The 22798-nt window shown below is 41.5% G+C and overlaps 1 protein-coding gene across 11 annotated transcripts in view; it reads left to right on the plus strand.

Moving 5' to 3' along the window:
• Positions 1–22798, plus strand: part of SVIL (supervillin) — a 146499-nt gene that overhangs the window by 99132 nt on the left and 24569 nt on the right. For 9 of the 11 annotated variants that reach the window (XM_063099650.1, XM_063099646.1, XM_063099645.1 and 6 more), the window contains 8 exons: positions 113–160; positions 8226–8373; positions 12819–12908; positions 13000–13086; positions 14447–14624; positions 19098–19270; positions 20818–20973; positions 22273–22409. In XM_063099650.1, coding sequence (XP_062955720.1) covers positions 113–160; positions 8226–8373; positions 12819–12908; positions 13000–13086; positions 14447–14624; positions 19098–19270; positions 20818–20973; positions 22273–22409 — 1017 coding nt within the window. The remainder of the gene's footprint in view (positions 1–112; positions 161–8225; positions 8374–12818; positions 12909–12999; positions 13087–14446; positions 14625–19097; positions 19271–20817; positions 20974–22272; positions 22410–22798) is intronic. The other 2 variants (XM_063099652.1, XM_063099651.1) reach the window with 1 other exon arrangement.

The following is a 22798-nucleotide window of genomic DNA, read 5'->3' on the forward strand; positions in this document are numbered from 1 at the left end:
GCATGTCTCTAATTGAATCCAGGTACAAAATACGTGAAAATGACTGTGATGCCCTAACTAGACTCTTCTATTCCAATACTCTGCAATGTTTCCTATTTGTTTTAACCTGTAGGAAGAAGGAGGATTTACAGATGGTAATGCCATGTCTAATCTGCTTTGGGTAAGCCTGACTCTAACATAGGTGTCCCCAGAGTGCCACCTCGCCATGTGTCATTCTGATCATTGACGGCTCCCTTTCGTGCCCTCCCTTGTTTGGTTTTCCTATCCCTAAGCAAGATGCAGCCTTTATCCAGAGTGGAGAGCTTATCCTGTTTCCTTAAATTATTTTTTTAATCACGTATCGAAAGTAAAGAAGATATTTTATGTTAAATGTTATAACTGTCAATGAATGTCATGGTTCCCCTCTCTGTAACAGAATATCATGTATAAATTGCAGAAATCTTCCCATTAACTCATTTAATTACTGCACAAAACTGACTCAGGTGTATTTGCTGTGCTCATTTGGATCTATTTTAGGGTTAGCATTTCAGGAAGGACTCTCCTGAAAAGAGAACTGAAATTGCAATGAGTAAATTAACATTCTGTTAGAAAAATCATTGTTTTCATCTCCCCCCCCACCCCCAACCCCTACCTGCCATGCTCTGATAAATCTTCTCTTTTTACCTCTAATCCTCTTGCTTTGCTCTATAGGAACCTGTATACGCTTCTACTTATTCTCCTGCTATACCTGCTGCCCATAAATACCTGTCTTTTGTATCTATTAATCAGGTGAGGAAAAGCCTACGCATATTAAATCTCATTGCAATTTCTGAGCAGAAGGGAAGAACTTTGGTTTCATTTGGGGAAGTAAATCCTTTGCTGCATTTCACTGAGAAAGAATCTGTGTGTGTGTCTGTCTGTCTATGAGAGAGAGAGAGAGAGAGAGAGGAGTGTGTGTGTGTGTGTGTGTGTGTGTGTGTGTGTGTGTGTGTGTGTGTGTGTGTGTGTGTGTGTTTAATCAGTTCTTCGTGTATTTAAGGTCAGTCACACCCACTGCATCCTTGGCTCAGACTTTTAGGTAGGCCTGATGGTATTAATTCACCTCATAGTCATAAAACTGGAAAGGTAAGAGGAAACTTTCCCCTTTCAGTCTGCAAGCCTTAAATCCTAAGTGAAGTCAGGAGCCCAAGAAATGCAGCAGATTGTTTCCAGCTCAGTGACAATGTTATCTTGCTTGGCTTAATAGAATAGGAGGATATGGTTGAGACAGCTTAGGATGTGGAAGGGACAGGGAGGAAGACACAGCAAGGAAGGGGCCCTTTGACATGAGCTGGTCACAGTGGCCCTATTAAAATGAGAAACACAGACCCCTGCCCCTTTCCCTCCATCCTTGCTGTACCCCATCTGAACCCCACCCAAGGGGAGACCTGGCCTGGGCAGAGTGACTTTGTGGGTGAGTAATGCATGACCATTTTTAAAGCTACAATTGTCAGTGCTTGTTTTTTCTTCTGGGAACGTCCCTGGTGTCCAAATAGCTCTGATAATTGACAGCATCCCCTTTCCTGTGAGTCCCTGGTTCCCATCCATGCCCTGGTTCCCATCTGTGGGACCTTGTCCAGTCACCTACCTCCTAGGGCCTCTGTCTCCTCATCAGAACTGGGACTTCATTACCTCTAAGGTTCTCTCTGACTGACGATGTCATAATTGTACCACTCCTTTAGGACCAGCAGTTGTAGAACAGGAGGCTCAGATTTCAGCTGTGAAGTTGGCAGAGGTGTCTGGCGGGTGCTCCTGTCTTCATCTTGCCTCTTCACAAATGGAAACATGCCACTTTCCTCCCTGAAGTGGCTTTTCTCGCCCTCTCCTTGCTTCCTTTCCTCTGAAGTTAGAGAGGCTGGGCCTGAGAGCCTGGGCTCATGTGTCTGGCCAGTAGTCCCTCCCCTCCCAGAAAGAGGCTGAAATCTGGAGCAAACTTGCTCCTCCGTCACTAAAGGGGGAAATGAGTTGTTTCCTTTAAAAAAGTCAAATTAAGCTTTAAAGGAAAAGATATGTTATTGAAGCCTTTAAGTATATATATATTTTTAGTAGAATTTATTTTTTAGAGCACTTTTAGGTTCACAAATAAATTGAGCAGAAAGTGTAATGAGTTCCTGTATACCCCATGCCCCTCGCAGCCTCCCCCACTATCAACATCCCCACTGGAGTGGTACATTTGTTACAGTCAATGAACCTACATTGACACGTCATTATCACCAAAGTCCGTAGTTAACATTAAGGTTCTTGGTGGTATACAGTCTCTTGGTTTTGACAAATGTACAATATGTATCCACTATTATAGTATCAGACAGAATAGTTTTACTGCCGTAGAAATCCTCTGTGTCCCCCCTGTTCGTCATTCTCACCCCTTAACCTCTGGCAACCACTGATCTTTTTACTGTCTCCATAACTTTGCCTTTTCCAGAATGTCATAGAATTCTAATCATACAGTATGTAGCCTTTTCAGATTGGTTTCTTTCACTTACTAACATGCATTTAAGGTTCCTCTTAGTCTTTTTGTGGCTCAGTAGCTTATTTCTTTTTAGTGCTGAATAATATTCCATTATCTGCATATACCACAGTTAGCGTATCCATTTACCTAGCAAAGGACATCTTAGTTGCTTGCAAGTTTGGGCAATTATGAATAAAGCTGCTATAAGCATCCTTGTGCAGGTTTTTGTTTGGACCTAAGTTTTCAACTCATTTGGGAGTCAAGGAGCACAATTGCTGGATCATATGGTAAGAGTATTTTTAGTTTTGTGAGAAACCTCCAATCTGTCTTTCAAAGTAGCCAAACCATTTTGCATTCCCAGCAGCAATGAAGGAGCGTTTCTGTCGCTCCATATCTTTGTCAGCATTTGGTGTTATCAGTGTTTTGGATTTTCACCATACTGATAGATACTTAATTTGCAAATTCCTAATGACATATAATAAGGTTGAGTATATTTTCATGTGCTTATTTCATCTTCTTTGATGACGTATCTGTTTAGATGTTTTGCCCATTTGTTAATCTGGTGGGAGTTTTTTCTTATTTTTGAGTTTTCAGAGTTCATTGTATATTTTGGATAGCGGTCCTTTATCAGATATGTCTTTTCTAAATATTTTCTCCCATTCTGTGGTTTGTCTTCTTGTTCTTTTTATATTGTCTTTCACAGAACAGAAGTTTTTAATTTCAGTGAAGTTCAGCTTATCAATTATTTCTTTCATGAATTGTGTCTTTGGTGTCATACCTAAAAAGTAACCACCAAACCCAAGGTTATCTAGATTTTCTCATGTTATCTTCCAGGAGTTTTATAGTATTGCTTTTTACATTTAGGTCTGTGTGATCCATTTAGAATTAATTTTTGTGAATGGTATGAGGTCTGTGTCTACGTTCTTTTGTTTTTAGCATGTGGGTGTCCAGTTATCCCAGCACTATTTGTTGAAAAGACTATCTGTTCCCCACTGTATTGCCTTTGCTTCTTCATCAGAGATCAGGTGGTCATAGTTATGGGGGTCTGTTCCTGGGCTCGCTGTTTTATTTCTCTGATCTATTTGTCTATTCTTTTGCCAATACCACACCATTTGGATTACTGTAGCTTTATAGAAAATCTTGAAGTTGGGTAGTGTAAGTCTTCCAACTTTGTCCTCCTTCAATACTGTGCTGGCTATTCTGGGTCTTTTGCTTCTCCATATAAACATTAGGATCAGTTTGTCAATATTCACAAAATATCTGCTGGGATTCTGATTGGGATTGCATTGAATTTATAGACCAAGTTGGGAAGAACTGACATCTTGGCAATATCAAATCTTCCTATCTATGAACATGGACTACCTCTCTACATGTTTTTAAATTCAAAGAAAAATAACAGTTACCAAAGGCAATTTATGTTTTATAACTTCAAAATTAAAATTTCAAAAAATTCTACATTTTTGCTTCTTCACGATTTTCCCAGATAAACATAAATATTTTATATACTGGTTATGGAGCACTAGCTCATCAGTGTTCTCAGAGGTCAAGGTCGTTCCTTTTTCTCCCTTCAGCAGTGCTGGTGTCTTAATATTCAATAACACAAAGGTTCAGAGAAGAAAATAGAGCACTTAAACAGTATGCAAGCTTTGTCTAAATGGACTGTTTGTCTCTGCATCAGGTTTCAACACACAGTCATTTCTTCCTCATCTGCCTCTGGGCTGTACCAGAATGAAATTTTGCTTTATTCCCTTCCTTTTATCTCAGGAGTTGGTAGATGGTGACAAGGCTGGATTATAGTTACTTTGAGGTCTAAGCCTAGACCTGTGATCTTTTTTCCATTTTTTTTTTCAGGCCACTTGAGGCTGCATGCAGCGATGATGGGCTGAAATCTCTCTTAAGGAAGGGCACTCCTTAAATTTCCTTAACAGTGAACAGAATTCTAAATGATGCTTGCATTTTTGAAAACTGAGAAGTACCATTTTGTCACAACCTTATTTCTGTTACTTACCACGTGCTGTTATAATTTCTTCCTATGGTTTAGCTTAACTAAATGTGGAGGAGATAAACATTTAAACGTCAGTTCACAATAGTTTCTTTCCGTGAAGCTTTTCAGTTTTGGGAGAATTTCTACCCTTAAATCTTCCCTAATCCTAATAGTACAGGGTAGTTCTGCTCTCTTGTTGTATATTCAGTGAGATTTGCAGTGATTTCTCAGTGGTGTATAGAGAGAGGCAAACCCATTAACCACAATATGTAACCTGAAAACATTCTTGTTCACTGATCCTTTCCGTAGGTTCAAGCTGTATCCTGCAAAGTCTCTGTCCATCCCTAAGAAAAGACCATCCTTTCCTCCCACTTATTTTTCCACCTTCTACACACACACACAACACACGCACACACTCTCACACACTCCGTTCCCTTTCCCACCCTCTCCCTCCACCTCTCCCTACCACATTCATGGGATCAATATGTGAAAGAAGGGAGAGGATAGTCAAGGTAGGGCTTCCGATCTATTCTGCCCCAGCTCTCTCTTACTATGCCAGTCGGTCCTAAACATCTATCAGCTAAACCTGGAAAATGACACAATCTTATTATGATACATATTATGTTCTTCTCTAAATGGGGAAAGAAAAACTTAGAAGGGGATAGATAACAAGACAACAATGAAGTTTTAAGCTGTAAAGAAGCAAACAGACAAAGAAATCCACTTAATTTATTTTCATACTTTGAGTTCTAAAATATAATAACTTGTGGTAAACTTTGTTAGATTCTTCAGTGAACAAATTGTATATTCCTTACACCCTTATACAGCCATATAAGGTCAGATAGCAGGAATTAGGGGGCCCTAAACCAACCCCACTATGTAGCAAAGTTAAGTAGAAATTTCTAGGGAAACAAAACTTTTATGCTGAATATTATCATTTAAGGTGGAGTAAAAAAATATTCCTTCTTGACCTAGATCTGGCAAAGGAATGGAAGCTTTAAATTCTAAAACGGTTGTATCATCCCCAGACTCATCATATCCATCGTGTTCACAAAGGAGCTCTAGGGGAATCCGAGTGCTTTGGGAAATGAAATTGTTGATTCATAGATACCACTTTTCTGAGTCATTAACCACACACACTACCCCACCCTGGACTTTGGAGATGGGTTAGTGAGTTCACACACAACTCTTGATGTCTGGACCTTTGGAGAAGCCAACTTTCTTGGCACTTTATATGTTCTTTGGAAATATTTTATGCCAAGTGCCATATTGCTTTGATTAGAGTTCACTCCTGAAACTTCATTTTCAAAGAAAACTTACTCTGATTCTTGAATTTGGATGAGGTCTCCCTGGCAAGTCAACCTCATAGTTTGTTTAATAGACTATGTGATTTAGAGAGTTATCTTACCAATCATAAGGGGGGAAGTTAAGGAAAAGGTTTTTTAAAAAACTTTTGGCAACTTTTTATTTTGAAAAAATTTAAAACTTAAGAGAAAAGTTTCCGTAATAGACGGGCACTCTCGTATACCCTTTATCAGATCCACCAACTGCTGACATTTGCTCCTTTCCCCCATCCCTCCCCCACTTCTTTCTTCCACCCTGACCTGATTTCTCTCCCCCGTCTCATATATATAAACACACACATACATATTTTACCTTCCCCAACCATGTATAAATAGTTTGGAGACATCATGCTCCTAAGTCAAAGATATTTTCTTCCATAACCACAGTACAGTGATCAGGAAGAGGAATCTAGCATTGATACAATGTTTATCTAATTTACATCCTTATTCAGATTATGTCGGTTTTCCCCAGTAATGTCCTTTTTTGGTCCCCACCCCATCTGGGATCCAAGCCAGGATCACGCATTGCACTTAGTCGTCATATTTCTTTAGGGAAAGGTGTTTAACTAATTTAACTTCTCAAGGGTCTCAAAATTACTTCTGGCTATGATGGCTCTGTAAAGGGAATGAATGCTGTAAAAGAAAGATTCATAAATTAGATGACAGAGAAGCCCATGGTCATGGCTTAAACCAAATTTTACCAATGCAAACCCGGTTTTATGCTGCTGGAAGGGAGGAAGTCCCCTTTCCTTGGTTACCCTCCATCATTTCAGGGCATTAAGAAAATGAACCGTGCTAATCTCTGCTCTCTCCCTGCCCTTCATGAATCTGGAAGTTATTTCCTGTGGGTCAGTGAGGGAAGCTAATTTGCCATAGTGGGATGGAAAGTTGAGGAAGAAAATCCCTGAGCCCCTAGGATGTACCTCCCCTCAGGGCTCAACTAGTCCTCCCATTGTGTCCCTGGAAGGCCTCGTGGTCACTTTGATCTAGCTTGACTGCTTGTCCAAGGGAAACACCTTACGAAGGAAGAGATGCTGGGGAAATGACCAGAAGCAGTTAGGGAGTGTCATTTGTAGTTTGAAAGCAAATGCCCTAGCAGAAATGGCATTCCTCAGGTCTTTGGTTTTTTTGGTGGCTGACCAGTACAGGGACCTGAACCTGTGACCTTGGTGTTAAAAGGCTGTGCTCTCACCAACTGTGCTAACCGGCCAGCCCTCCTCAGATCTAAGAAGATGCTCAGGCAAAAGCCAAAGACAGATGCTGGAGGCGTCGCCAGTTGGTGTCCAGAGCCCCTTTCATGGGAAAGACCTCCAGGAGGACAGCCGGGGGAAGTTCCTTCTGCTCTGCAGGGGATGCTTTTCTGCCTTCCTTCCTCAGCATTAGCTCCACAGCACCTGGTCCTCTGACCCTGCTTCTCACCCTGCCATAGAGAGGGGTTTTGTAGCACAAGGAGTGATGCATGAAGGAGGAGGAAAGCCCACTCCACCCTGCCGACATCTGAGGACCCCACCTGGTATGGCCTCGCGACTGCCGTCTGCTGTTCCTCTAGGCTCGCCCTGACGGCCTTGAGCCCTGTCCTCTGCCTCTGTTCCTGCCCCTCTTCCTCCCACCTCAGCCCCCTCACCCTGTCCAGTCCCGTCCTGAGCTCCTCTTCCTTTCCTGGTCCCCTCTTGTCCCCTCTAGCTTCTTCCCTTAACTATCTACTCCATCCCCAACCACAGGCCAAAGGAATGTCACCAGTAGCTTAGAAATTGAAAAGGCAGGTATCTACAGAACCCCAATTAGAAACTTTTCAAAGTACCAAGTAGAAATGTCATTATATATAGGTTACGTCTATAGTACAATTCATCCTCAATGTCAGATATATTATGGCTTAAAGTCACTTCCAGGGGTTGGCCTGGTTGCCTAAATGCCCATATAACATCATTGCTGTAGGAAAAAAGCATGCCGCGTTCTAAAACCTTCATAGTAGATCTCATTCCTCATCAGCTTTCCCTAATTTGTAATTGACTGTGTTCCTCATGAGCTTACATGGATGAAGTTTTCTAGATTGATCGTGTTCTTTGTGGGCATAGATAGATAAAACTCCCAATTAACTGAGTTACCTAGATGGGTAAAACTGAGCAACTTTAAAACCCTGTAAAGTCCACTTCATGAAGACAATCTCTATTTTAATTTGCTTATTTTTACAAAGGATCACTTTGGTATGCTAGTATTCCACGTGAACAAGTGAATGAACCAAAGTTTTAACCTCAAGTTGTAGTGTTGTCTGTGGAGATCTGTAACTCAACCTGGACACAGGAAGCCAAACCCATTTCAGACAGAATATTGTTGAGAATCTTCGCACAATGTATTACTACTCTCACAAGCTAAAATTTGTACCTCTATTATTTCTCACTCCTGTTTTTTCTTTTGTACATTTTGTAAACAGCGGGTCACAGAAAGTCGAGAGAGCCAAATGACCATTGAGGAGAGGAAACAGCTCATTACTGTGAGAGAAGACGCCTGGAAGACCAAAGGCAGAGGAGCAGCCAATGACTCCACCCAGTTTACTGTGGCTGGCAGGATGGTGAAAAAAGGTCAGAGAGAGTGCGTGTGTGTGCGCATGTGTGTGTGTGTGCATGTGTGTGTGTGTGCGTGTGCACGTCCACATAAGCACGCTCACCCATGGAAGTAATGAGGTATGTGACAGCTCAGTTTAAAAAAGATAAGCCACGGTCTTTTTAAAATTTTTACATGTACTGATGTTGTATAAATGGTTTGGGGGTAGGTTTTGTGAGATATTCCTGCTGAATACTTTGTCTTCATAAATAGTTAGTGTCATCTTCAGTGTAACAAGCATAATTCAGGTTGTCACAGCTTCAAAACTTACCCATTTGGAAACTGAGTGCAGTTGTATGTTTCAAAAGCAATTGAAAATCTGGTAACAAATCTTGGTCTTTTCCCATAGTTTTTTTTAAGTACTTATTTATTTATAAAATTTATTTATTTTATTATACATACATGTGGGGTGCAATGTTGATTTGCAATAATTGTGTTCAATATGTGGTGGTTAGATCAATATAATTAGTTTACTCATAATTACAATACACAATCATTCTTTGTGTCTGTTGACCAATTCCTCATTAGCCCCTCTCCCTCTCCCCTCCCCTTTTCCACCTCTAGTTTGCTAAAAGTTCAATGTATTTCTGTGATTGTTGTTTCTTTCTTTCTTTCTGTCTCTCTTTATTGTTCATTTGTTTATTTATGGATTCAGATTCCAGTTATGAGTAGAACATGCAGTATTTCTCTTTCTGTACCTGGGTTGTTTCACTTAGAATTATTTTCTTCAGGCTTATCCATGTTGCTGAAAATGATAGAATTTCATTCCTTTTTATGGCTGAGTAGTACTCCATTGTTTATATATACCACAACTTCCTAAACATTCATATGGAACAACAAAAGACCCCAAATAGCCAAAGCAATCCTGAGCAAAAAAAAAGTAAAGCCGAAGGCATTACACTTCCTGACTTCAAACTATATTACAAATATATAGTAGCAAAAACAGCATGGTACTGGCATAGTTACTTTTAAACTGTTTCTGTTTTCCTGTGACCAGGCAACCAGTTACCCCAAATAAGCCTTTTGCAATGAAGAAGTTTATCTCCTCTCCCTTTAAGTTCTTAGGTCTCTTTCCATCAAACCAGATTTCTCTGGCTTATAAAAACCAGTTTCCAGATATAATAGACATCTACATATGTGTCCAGTTCCAAGGAAGTTAGATTCCCCTGCAGAAGGTCATTTCTCTGCAGCTGAGCTCTTAGAACTGATTTGAAGCCTGTATCCAAAGATTTCTGGAATTGACTGACATACCACCTGGTTGGTAAAGTAACTACAGAGCTTTGAGCCTCCATGGGGGTGTTTGAGAGCTCTGTTTTATGTCTGTAGGAAATGCTTAAAATTTGGGATCCCTTTGTCACCTACATGTACATGCCTTCATTTATTTTCTAAGCTGTTGTTTAAAAGCAAATTTCCTAACTTAGCAGTAAAAGTTTTCACATTCACTTAGTCCTGACATATTGCCATCAACTTTATAGGTTTAGCTTTCCTTTTTCTCAAAACCTTTAGGTGTCCTCACTCTTATGAGTAATACCTAAGTCACTGTAGCACGTAATTAATGTTTGCAAAAGGGAAGAAGAGAGGGAAACCCTGAACTGTGATGAAGAGCAAATCTTAGCGGAAGAATCTTTTCCAACAAATCGATTCTTACCTAATCTTGGAATTGTCAAAGAATAACAGAAGGTAATTTACTCTCACAGGGTGAGGTAGCATTTGACAATTTTCTTCATCAAATCACACACCTGTGTAATCATGTTTAAGTTACTTTAACAAGTGCCACCTCCCTGTGTTAACAAAAGCAGACCCTTGGGCACAGATGTGCTAAGTAGAACTGGAGCCGAGAACTTGAACCACAGCTCATGTCTTCCAACTTCCAGCCCAGACTTTTATCCTGATGACTTTTCGCTTTGGTTTCTTTTTCCCTCTCCCATCTTAAAATTCATAATTTATTTGTAAGTGGATCCTTACTACCAAATACCAGTGCCCTCGTCCACATTGATATCAGAGGTAGTAGATTTGCTCTTATGCAGGTTTGGAGAACAAATAACTCCTATTCCTCAGTGGATCAGTTTGCTTTCACATTTTTCTAAATACATTGGAGATCTTTCTTTAACAGGTGCTGTATGGCATGTTCAGGAAAGAATTTTCTTGTATTTTTAATCTAACGAAAAAACTATATTCTTTTTTTCTAATATTGTTACCACCTACTGTATTATACGTTTCACTTGAGTCGTCAGTTCTTTTTGATTCACAGTGATATGGCATCCAATCTACATTCACTGCAGAATACGATATTCCCTCCACAACAGCCACAGAGTCTTCCTATCTGGTGGGTTGTGATGGCACCACTGGGCAGCCAGGAGTTAGTGACCACCTATCAGCAAGTTGCCAGGAGGCCCGCTGGAGCTGATTTACATTCTCTCACTCCAGAAGGCTCTATTCTCCCTTAACTTCCTTAGGACGATCTTCCCTTTTGATATTCCTAGTTTTATGTAACAATCAGCACGCCACAAGGTCTCTGTGGTATTCTAGGATTCCCTTGGGAGGGAGGAAAGAGAGGTATGAGTAAAGGGCCCCAAAAGTCAATTACATTGTATAGTGAAGAATATACTAATTATCTTGATTTGAGCATCACATATTGCACACAGGTATTGATATTCAATGTTGTACGCCACAGATATGTACAATTAACTGTGTTCCAATAAAAAATTAATTAATTAAAAGCTGAATTTGAGAAAAGTAAATAAAAAAGAAAGAAAGAAAGAAAGAGAAGTACTCAAAGTATGCCTTTGAATAAGAGAGATGTGAAAGTGTTCCTAAAGAGAGTAGGTGACTGATGATTGCATCTAGAATTCATTGAAAAGAGGTACAGGGGAGGGCTTTGTTTTAACATTTTGTAATTGAAATCTACATGCCCTGTGCCACTATGTAAATGCCCTTATCATTAGTTGGGAAAGAGATGTCCTACCCCTTGGAGCCCTTGTGCGTACTACAGCCTGAATGCACAACGCAGGGAGCCATGGTGGCCCGGAGCATAACGGGACAGATTTTGCTGGTTGCTGTAGAAATCTGCCCTCTGAGTCAGTCCTGTCTGTTAGCTTCAGAGTTAAACAAACTCTATGCTAATGAAGTCTTCTGAGGTCTCTTAAGCATCCTTTTAGAATCATTTACTGCCACATGCTGTGATATCAAAATTTAAAATCTTTATTATCTTTCAAAAAAGTTTACTTTTTCACTGATATAAACCCATTGCATATCTGGTAACTGAAACATTTTAAAAATTTTATTGACATCATCAAACAAATATATGTCATGTTGAGAAGTACTTCTAGAATATTACCTATGACTTGTTTTAAACCACTTGTTGGTATTTTTCCTTAACTTTTTTATGCTATATTTCTTACCTTTCCAACTCACAGGAGGAAAGAGCAGAGTAATTCATTCCTTTATTTTTCCTTGTAAGTGATAGTGATTTACATATTCTCCAGATGTTGTTCTTGGAGGGATGCTTAAAGTTGCAATATCAGCTAAGGATTTCACATCTTATTACAAGTGAATACAAATAACATTAACATCTCATTTTGTTCTTTGTAACTGCACTAATTAGTTGCCTTTCCAATCTCTTCCACTTAGGTAGGAAAAAATCTCATCTTCCTCTTCATTGAGTTTTCTTGTTCCAACCAAATACCTTCTCTATACCGGAATTCCTTTCTTTCCCTTTCACTGTCCCTTACTATTTGCCGTTTTAAAGATTTTTTACCCTGCTTTTCAGTAGATATATTTATTTTTGAGAAAGCCTATCTCCAGTTTCCAGCCACATCTGAGACAGAAATGACCCTCTACCAATCACAAGTCAGTTTAAATATGTACTCTTCTGTGTCTTTCTAATGAAAGGTTAGCACTCCCTGTGTCATTGCCTGTGTAATGCTCCCAAAGCCAGATTGTCCCCACCTCGCCTCAGCCTGGAGGAAGACTCAAGAGCTGGGGGCACTTGTTTGCTAGCTTTCTTCTCGACTTCCTCTGTGGGCGATGGTACAAATAGACCTTCTCCTCACCTGCCCCCACCACTCCCAAAGGGCCTTCACAACTCACATGCCCATTCGTTCAAGCATATTCTGATTGCATGTCCAACCCCTTATTCTGTTTGCATGTCACAGATGTGTTTTCCATGTCTTCACTGTTCATGTTGGAATATCAGCTTGTCAGCTACTATAGTCCTTAAAGACAGCAAAATCCTATCTACGTTTTCAGTTGTCCCACATAGTCATGGTGCCTGCCAAATGCACGTGTATGTGCACATGCATGCACCTGTGTAAATTCTCATAACTTGTACATTCTACACTAGGACTAATGGAGATCCATCAAAGTCCTGGAAATTTCCAGAAGTGATACTGAGATGCTGAATAGCTCCTTTGTTTATTCTCAGGTTTGGCATCACCCACTGCCATAACTCCGGCAGCATCCCCCATTTGCAGTAAAACAAGGGGCACTACACCAGTTTCCAAACCCCAAGAAGGTAAGTCACCAAGGTACTCAGTACACCAATGAGCTTCTGGTCAGAAGAGACCTTAGTGACATTCTCTCACCAATGGTGTCTACTTGCTTAGATATTGAAGCCAGACCAGATATGCAGTTAGAATCGGACCTGAAGTTGGACAGACTGGAAACCTTTCTCAGAAGGCTGAATAACAAAGGTACATGCAAGAAACCAGAAGAGAAGCTTTGGTTTACATTGTTGGAGTGCACTGATTTGTGTTTTCAATGAGTAGCTAAGAAAACCTAAAAAATCCGGCTGCTCTCTCAGAATCTCTAAATTCCAGTTCTGATTGCTTTTTCTCCTCAGCTAAATTGTCTTCTTTCTATTATGGCTTTACTAATTCATATTATAAGCATTAGCTCTGTTGTTATCTTTCAAAAAATGAAGTTTTGATCAAGACTGATTGGATTATGAAGCTCTGATTTACTTGATAATGTACTAAATTGGAGACTCCCAATAATACTGTGTTCCTCAATCTAAACCCTTGGAATGTCATCCGATCAGAATTATAAACTCAGTGATTTTGTTCTTAACCCTGAAAGCAGATTATTATATGTATGCAAAATCAACATGATCTTGGGCCTTGTGAACTATAAATTGTATGCGTCAATTTCTAAAATGGTAAAAGCTGATATTATTTCTTATAACCACAAGTGATTTCTAAAAGAAAATTCTGGTAAGCAAATGTTGAAATAAATATTCCTATACAAAAGTCAATTAAGTATGCAAAATAAAATAATAATATGCAGAAATAGCCTTTTATCTCTTGATAAAAACGTTCAGTACTTGAAACTTACAAAATACTAGGCACTGGGAGTTTCTCTTATTGACAGTGACCTTTAAAATGTTGAAAATAGTACAACCACTATAAACCAGACATATAAAAGTGTAATACGATAATTAAACTGGGTGGGCAAGGAAAGTAAACAATCAAAAGTTTATTCCATACTTATAACAGTGGTTGAGCCCATGGGTCAGCAAATGATGGCTATGGCCAAAGCCAGTGCTCCACCTGTTTTTATAAATAAAGTTTTATTGAGACACTGTCATGCTTATTGTGAATCTTCTCAGTGGTCACTTTTGCACCACCACAGCAGAACCAAGTAGTCACAGCACTGCCATATGCCCCCCACCCATGGAAAGCCTAAAATATTTACTACCCGGCCTTTAGCAGAAAAAGTTTGCTGACCCCTGATGTAGAATGAGGCTGGGACTAGTTCTCCCTGTAGTAGAAGCAGGCACAGCTTGAGAAATGCCTCATGGGCTGTGTGTAGCAAGGTCAGCCTCCTCTCTCCTGCCATTTTACTGTGCAAGGCTTGTTCGGGTGGGAGGACATCCTTATGTGAGAAGTCAAGTAAGGGCCAAGGAGGCAACCAGGGGACACTGCACTCCACTACCATCTTTCTCCACTCCTGGAACTTAGGGGGAAAAATAATGTGTAAAAATATTGTGAGGCATAGTTGGAGTAATTGTGTTCATAAAACTCTTCTGTTGTTTATTTGCTCGTTTGTTCATAGCTGGTGGGATGCAGGAAACAGTACTCACTGTGACTGGTAAATCTGTAAAAGAGGTGATGAAGTTGGATGATGATGAAACCTTTGCCAAGTTTTACCGCAGCGTGGACTGTAATACACCAAGAAGTCCTGTGGAGCTGGATGAGGACTTCGATGTTATTTTCGATCCTTATGCACCCAAGTGAGTTATTTTGGTCTCCATCTTTCCTCCACTGAGAATGGCTTCCTCTTCCTGCCTCCACACGGTATTTTCACAGGGATCTCCTCCCCCTGTCCTCCCCTTCTGCAGTAGAACTCCACTACAGCTATGTTATTACTCTAGAGCCACATGCGTGGTGCTGGGGGTTAGATAAAGCATGCATGCTCCAGACTCGATGCACGTTCACACAGACCACGTGGACCACAGACGTTTGTCCTGTCCCCAAAACTAGTGTCACTGGATGTTTCCCATAACCTGCGTGTTGTTTTGCAATTTTTTTTAGATTCTCTTCACTTAGCAGAGACTTCTGTACCTATCTTTCATTTGATATATCGAAGTAACTTCGAATTTTATAACTTTGAAAAATGTTTGCATGGTATGGGCTCAAATCAGTACAACTGACTAGAAAATCACTAAAGAATATTGCTTAGCTTGCAATATTGTATTAAATCAATAGATCTGAGGGTTTTCTCAGTGATGTCAAAGGGCCCTTCTTCACATGGGAACATGACTGAAGCACCTATGAAAAGTTACTATGGTGTTACGATCCCTTCAGTTGCAAGTGCCAGGAGAAAAAAAAAAACAAATCAAACTGCCTTAGCAAAGAAAAGGGGTGGAAGGAGTTAGGGGTTCCCTCACTGAAGAGTTCAGCTGTGAACTCAGGTTTCGGAGGCTCATGAGAATGTGGGCTCTGTCTTGGCTGTTTCCCTTGGGCTGGCTTCACTCTTAGGCAAGGAAACCATGTGATGGGAGATGGCCACCCCCAGCTCTGGATTTACAGGCTACTTGCTTAGCCAACACAGCACAAGCAGCTTCTCCTCTCAGGAGTTCCACAGAAGTTCCAGGTTTGATGTTCTTGGCTCTAGCTTGAGTCCAATCACTGTGGCCAAGAGGACAGAAGATGCTGACTGGCCACAGGAGGATCTCTGGGTTCCCTTCAGAGCCATGGTGTGGGTGGAGCATGGTGGTCCCCCCAAAGGAAAATCCAGATGCTATTCTCAGAAGCAGGGGTTAGTAAATGCTGGGCAGGCTAACCCCGCAGCGACCCTCCACATTTATCTTTTCTTGCCTACAAAATGATCAGGCGGACAGTCTCTCCCGGAAATCTGTTTAGTCATCACAGATTCTTTCATAAGCTGCTCCTGACACAGTCTGCATATTTCATTTTGTTCAGATTGTTTTAATTTTCATGTTTTCATTTCCTGTTTTACAAATATGAACCATTTGCTGTTCCCCACCTTAAAATAATATTTTGGGTATTTGCATTCGTGGTTAGTTAGCCGTTTCTCAATCTTCTCCCCACCCAAATGTCATTATTTACATTGTTATATATGATCATTTAAACGTATACAGGCATACCTCATTTCACTGCACTTCACTCTATGGTGCTTTACAAATACTGTGTTTTCTTTACGAATCGAAGGTTTGTGGCAGCCCCGTGTCAGGCAAGTCTATCAGCTCCATTTTCTAACAGCATGTGCTCACTTTTTTCTCTGTCTCATTTTGTTAACTCTTGTAATTTTTCAGACATTTTCATTATCATTATATCTGTTATGGTAACCTGTGATCAGTGATCTTTGATGTTACCATTGTAATTGTTTTGGGGCTCCACAAACCCTACCCATATAAGATGGCGAACTTAATCAATAAATGTTGTGTATGTTCTGAATCTTCACCGATTGGCAGTTCCCCATCTCTCTCCTTGGGTACCCTATTTCCTGAGACACAACGATATTGAAATTGGGCCAATTAATAACCCTGCAAGTGATCAAGTGAAAGGAAGAGTCTCATGTCTTTTACTTTTAATCAAAAGCTAGAAATGATGAAGATTAGTGAGGAAGGAGTGTCAAAAACCGAGACAGGGCTAAAGCGAGGCCTCTTGTGCCAAACAGTGAGCCAAGCAGTGAATGCAAAGGAAAAGTTCTTGAAGGAAAGTAGAAGTGCTACTCCAGTGAACACAGGAATGACATAGTGAAACAGCCTTATTGCACGCATGGAGAAAGCTTTAGTGGTCTAAATAGAAGATCAAACCAGCCACAACATTTCTTTAAGCAAAGCCTAACAGAGAGCAAGGCCCTAGCTTTGTTCAATTCTGTGAAGGCTGAGAGGTGAGGAAGCTGCAGAAGAAAAGTCCGAAGCTAGTGGATGTTGGTTCATGAGGTTTAAGGAAAGAAGCTGTGTCCATAACGTAAATACAAGGCAAAGCAGCAAGTGCTGGTGCAGAAGCTGCCGCCAGTGATCCAGAAGATTCAGCTGAGATCATTGATGAGGGCGGCTGCGCTTCGCTGTAGACAGAACAGCTTTCTATTGGAAGAAGATGCCATCTAGGACTTTCATAGCTAGAGCAGAGAAGTCACTGCCTGGCTTCAAAGCTTCAAAGGACAGGCTGACTCTCTTTTAGGGACTAATGCAGCCGGTGACTTTAAGTTGAAGCCAGTGTTTATTTTCCATTCTGAAAATCCTGGGACTCTTAAGAATTATGCTAAATCTACTCTGACTGTGCTCTATAAATAGAACGACAAAGCCTGGATGACAGCACATCTGTTTACAGCATGGTTTACTGAATATTTTAAGCCTACTGTTGAGACCTACTGCTCAGAAAAGAAGATTCATTTCAAAATATTATTGCTCGTTGACAGTGCACCTGGTTACACAAGAATTCTGATGGAGATGTACAAGAGATGAATCTTGTTTTCATGCCTGTTTGCACAACATCCATGCTGCAGCCCATGGATCAGGGACTAATTTTGACTCTCAATCTTATTATTTAAGAAATGCATTTCATAAGGCTATAGCTGCCGTACACAGTGATTCCTCTGATGGATCTGGGCCAAGTAAATTGACAGCCTTCTGGAAAAGATTCACCATTTTAGATGCCATTAAGAACATTCGTGACTGATGGGGAGGAGATCAAAAGATCAATATTAAGAGGAGTTTGGAAGAAGTTGATTCCAACCCCCAAGGATGAGTTGGAGGAGTCAAGACTTCAGTGGAAGAAGTAATTGCAGATGTGGTGGAAATAGCAAGAGAACTAGAATTAGACGTGGAGCCTGAAGATGTGACTGAATTGCTGCAACCTCGTGATAAAACGTTAATGGGTGAGGAGTTGCTTCTTACGAATGAGCAAAGAAAGTGGCTTCTTGAGATGTAATCCACTCCTGGTGAAGATGCTGTGAACACTGTTGAAATGACAATAAAGGATTTAGAGTATTACATAAACTAGTTGACAAAGTAGCAGCAGGGTTTGAGAGAACTGACTCCAATTTTGAAAGAAGTTCTGCTGGGGTTAAACTGCTACCAAACAGCATTACGTGCTACAGAGAAATCTTTCATGAAAGGATGTCAATTGATGCTGCAAACTTCACTTGTGTCTTATTTTTAAAAATTGCCATAGCCACCCCAGCCTTCAGCAACCGCCACCCTGATCGGTCAACAGCCATCAACATTGAGCAAGACCCTCCACCTGCAAAACGATCACAACTTGCTGAAGGCTCAGAGAGTCGTTAGCATATTTTAGCAATAAAGTATTTTTAAGTTAAGGTATGGGCATAGTATTTTAGACATCATGCTGTTGCACACTTAGTAGTCTACAGTATAGTGTAAATGTAACTTTTATATGCACTGGGAAACCAAGTCTTGTTACTCGCTTCATTGTGATATTCACTTTACTGTGATGGTCTGGAACCAAACCCACAATATCTCCAAGGTATGCTTGTATGTGTGTTTACACACACTCACACAACAATGTACATAAAGAGGACTTTCAGGCACAGAGACCCATGTAGTTGGAAGTTGAGAGTAGGAATCTGTTAGGAGTTCATGTAACTGGATCTACTCACCTCCCCAGTCCAGTCTTTGTCCCAAAGAGTGTGAGAGTGCGGGGTGGTCAGTGGTGGCTTTGCAGGCCTCTTCTATTTTAATATACTCTTCAAAATAGTGGTCGTTTTACAGAGGGGGGCAGTGGGTTGAGTGGAGGCTGGTCATGGAGGAGTGGCAAGGGGACTGAAAGTGGCAAGGGGACTGGGTGAAGACAAAGTTTAGTCTGGAGCAAAGAGAATAAACCGAGGAGCGATGGTAGACAGGGATGTCATTCCACCGAGACAATTAGGACGCAAGCCTGGGTGTGATAAGGAGAGGGAAGAAGTCCCTGCCCTGCAGGGCTGCACAGCAGGTGGATGAGCTGCCCGTGAAGGACCTGGCGCCCCTGCAGGCAGAGACCAGGGGCCCGAGTGAGGGAGGCTCCCGACATTGGCTGGGATCATGAACTCCATGGGCTTGTGTCTCCCTTCCATCTCCAACATTCTGCAACTCCACATCTGGAGAGTGGCGGTGGCAGGGGAATTGAAAGGTGTATAATACAATTGTGGAGTCCACTGCTCTAGGCCTGAGAACTGCCAATAAACCAGGTGTGGCTGGTATTGCAGACTGAGACCGTGGCTCTCCTTGGCTCTGCAGATTGACGTCTTCCGTGGCTGAGCATAAGCGTGCAGTTAGGCCCAAGCGCCGGGTGCAGGCTTCCAAAAACCCCCTGAAAATGCTGGCAGCCAGGGAAGACCTCCTTCAGGAGTACACTGAGCAGAGATTAAACGTCGCCTTCATGGAGTCAAAGCGGATGAAAGTAGAAAAGAGTGAGTATTTGGATCCGTTATCTGCTTCTGTGCTGTTGGGTTATTTTAATCATTTCTTGTTTTTCTGCCAATAACAGTGCTCAGAAAACACTCATTAAATAAAAATGAGTAATTTTGCCTATACACATGCACGCCTGCCTAGAATTTAAAAGTTTTTCATAGAAATTCTTATATCGTGGATCATCTGTTTAGTTGGTTAATTCAAATTATCCTGTTTTGTTGAGTTTTTTTCCAAGAGGCTGAAGGAGAAGGGTGCTTCTGGGTTTTGTGATTCATCCCATTTTCAGCTCAGTAGATCCCGAACACAATAGTTTTCCACTTACTCTTATTCAAGAGGAAATCATTTGATCTCTTATGGAAATATGTTCCAAATCACTGCTTTTCCTAATCCTTGATTTTTATCTTATTAATTAGTGCATAAACCGGTGCTGTGCAAACTATTCTTAATAGGACCCTCAAACTGCTCAGAGTTGGGATGAGAGTTGGGTGGAGTGGGGGAGTCGGGATGGGGCCATGGGTGCAGAGAGGAGATGGGCTCCAGGCTCTCTGCTCCCACTTCAGGCTAAGCCATCTGCTCTCATCTACCCTGTATTGCGGGGTTCCATAGCTCTGAAACAGTGCTTTTCTTGGTGGAGGCAAGAGCATACATAATCTTAATATTTTGAATATTCTTGCCATAATTTTTATTTTCCTATTGCACTCGTAAGCCTATTTCCTAAAGCTTTTCTTAGAAATATAGTATTTAGATGAAGTGGTTGAATCTTATCGTTATAACTGGTTTACTAAGAAATCAAAATCACTGCACTATGTGAGTTGTCAAGTAGTGTTGTAATCTAATCCCAGTGAACTTTCTAAATTTTTCTCCAGCATATGCTTTTTTTTTAAAACAATGAGTTGGAGAAATAAAGGTTTCTTGGCCTTTAAATTGGCCTAAAATTTTATAGACGTTTTCTTTACCTCCACTTTTGAGGGCCTCGGGGGATAATTTGTTGGTCCATATTGAAAACCCAGCATCTTGTAGTTACAATCATAGGTCTGAGAGTGAAGAAATTCAAGGTATCAAGCTGATCACTTCACCTCCAGAAAAAGATTAGAATGAAATTATCCCTTACAGAGTATCTACTTTCCTACATATAAAGACTCAGGGGAGAGATGTCTAGTAGTCTTCCTTGGGTACACATTCCAACATCTAAACATTAGCAGCTATAGCAGCTTTCAGTGTAACAACAACTGACGAGTTCAGCTCCTGGCTTTCTCCTAAAGTAGCTGATCCACATTGTCACTCTATTCTTGTCCCTCTGCACGATGAGGTGTGACACTTGTCAATAAGCAGTTTATACTTTCGGTACTATGTTTAATTCTTAATACAGAGGCTAAGCATTGAACTGCATAGTTAATCAAACTTGAGTATGTTTTCCTTCTCAGGTTTAACTTCAAAAGACAAACGTAGTGAGTCAGCTGTGAATCATTTCTGATTGTAAACGTTGTCATTTCAACTGAATATCCTGCTTTACCCCATGTTGTGTTTCCTTATTCAACCTGCCTAGTGTCCTCCAACTCCAACTTCTCAGAAGTCACTCTGGCGGGTTTAGCCAGTAAAGAAAACTTCAGCAACGTGAGCCTGCGGAGTGTCAACCTGACAGAACAGAATTCCAACAACAGTGCGGTGCCCTACAAGAAGCTGATGTTGTTGCAGATCAAAGGTATTTGAGAAGAGCATAGAGGAATCACACGCTGGCCCATGGCTTCTGTCTGGTTGTATTAGGGGTCTGACTGCTCCCTTTATTGCCTTATGGGGAAGGGATGCAATACTTTTGGAGAACTACTGTCTTACTTCCTCTCACTTAAGCATCACGAAATCCCACGAGGTAGGAAATATTCTGCCCATTGGGGCTTTGGGCATTAGTAATGTGCCTGGGACGGCAGCAGCTGTTAAGTGGCAGAGCTGGGTTTGAACTCAGGTCGGTCCCATTCCAGAATCTCAGCTTTGGCTCCTGCTTCCCCTTTTCACACACTGCCATGCAGTTCCCAGGGCCCCCTGAGTCATCAAAGTGGTTCTCTGCTCTCTACTCAGTCCTCACTGAGTTAAGCAAGAATCAACACAGGACAGAGGGAGAAAGGCACATTCCTGGGAAGGAATCAAGGGAGAGTGGACGCCAATGAAGCGGACCCGATTGCACTCTTATCTCCTTTCTACCCATAGCAAGGGAGGCTGGGAGACAAGCAGGGAAGCTCGGGCAAGGAGCAGACTTAGTTGCCTCCTCGTGGCAACCCCTGGAGATGAACCATCAAGAGAAGGATGGAGGAAGTCTCCTCTAGCTCTCTGAGGATTTCTTGTGTGTTTCTGCATAACCACTGCCCTTCCTAGTGTATTTAAAAGACCAGGGACAAGCTGAAATAACCAGTCTCTATTCCCGTGTCTAATGCAGAGACTACACTATCAGTGTAATTGTGGAAAGCTCGAAACCAACAAGTCATTTAGGAGGAGGTGTTGAAAGCAGCAGCAGGCAGAGCTTTCCTCTGACTGATTCCCATTGACTCACCCCACAGTTTACAGGGCAGCTTCCCAAGGAGGAAGATGCTCTGTGAAGGCGTGCCTTCCCCTCCACATGGCCAGCAGAGCTGTCAAGTGTAGGAGGTGGGCTGGGTGGAGAGAAGGGCACTAGGGAAGAGTGAAGGAGGACAGAGGAACATGTTTGCTGGTTTCCCTGAAAGACGGGACCTTAATTAATCCACGCATGTGCTGTAAGAAGACAAATAATGGTCCTAAGAAGTGTGGTGACATTCAGGAAAGCATTGATGAAGGAAAGTAAGAGATGACGCTGTCGGGTTGTCAGTTTTAAATCCCCCTGCAGGCCACCCTGGGTCATAGGAACTAACATTAGCAGACAGGGCTCTTCTTTAGAATGGAAAGAGTCTGTGGCCGGGATGCCTCAGAGGTGGCTGTGTCCGGTCCCGGTTCTCCTATCTGAGAAAACGGTGACTCCCTGCCTCGCGTTCAGGAAGAAGACACGTGCAGACCAGGCTGGTGGAACCTCGAGCTTCGTCGCTCAACAGCGGGGACTGCTTCCTTCTGCTCTCGCCCCATTACTGCTTCCTGTGGGTAGGAGAGTTCGCGAATGTCATAGAAAAGGCCAAGGTTGGTATCTGAAAAATACACATCCTTTAATTAACGTCTTACTACACCAATAGAATATTCCACTGGTGGTCAGATCATTACAAAGCTTCTGAAATGCTTTGAGATGTTTCATTCAAGTGAGGAGGGGTAGGTAGTGTTTCTTCTTTTCCTGAGTGTCTCTCAAACAAGCTTTTATTAGATGCTCCAGTGGGATGTTTTAGAAGGACTGTGGCCTATACCTTCAGGGTCTAAGTCCTGGGTTCATTCTTTCTTCTGTGTAATAAAGGAACTGGCTCCACTTCAAAGTCCTTTATCCCAGGCACTTATCAAGTTATGTCACAGATCTATTGAATGAGAATTTCACAGGGTGAAGCCCAAAGAATGGGTATTTTTCAAAAGCTTCACACATG

This window comes from Cynocephalus volans, chromosome 6, assembly GCF_027409185.1.
Source record: "Cynocephalus volans isolate mCynVol1 chromosome 6, mCynVol1.pri, whole genome shotgun sequence".
Classification (NCBI taxonomy): Eukaryota; Metazoa; Chordata; class Mammalia; order Dermoptera; family Cynocephalidae; genus Cynocephalus; species Cynocephalus volans.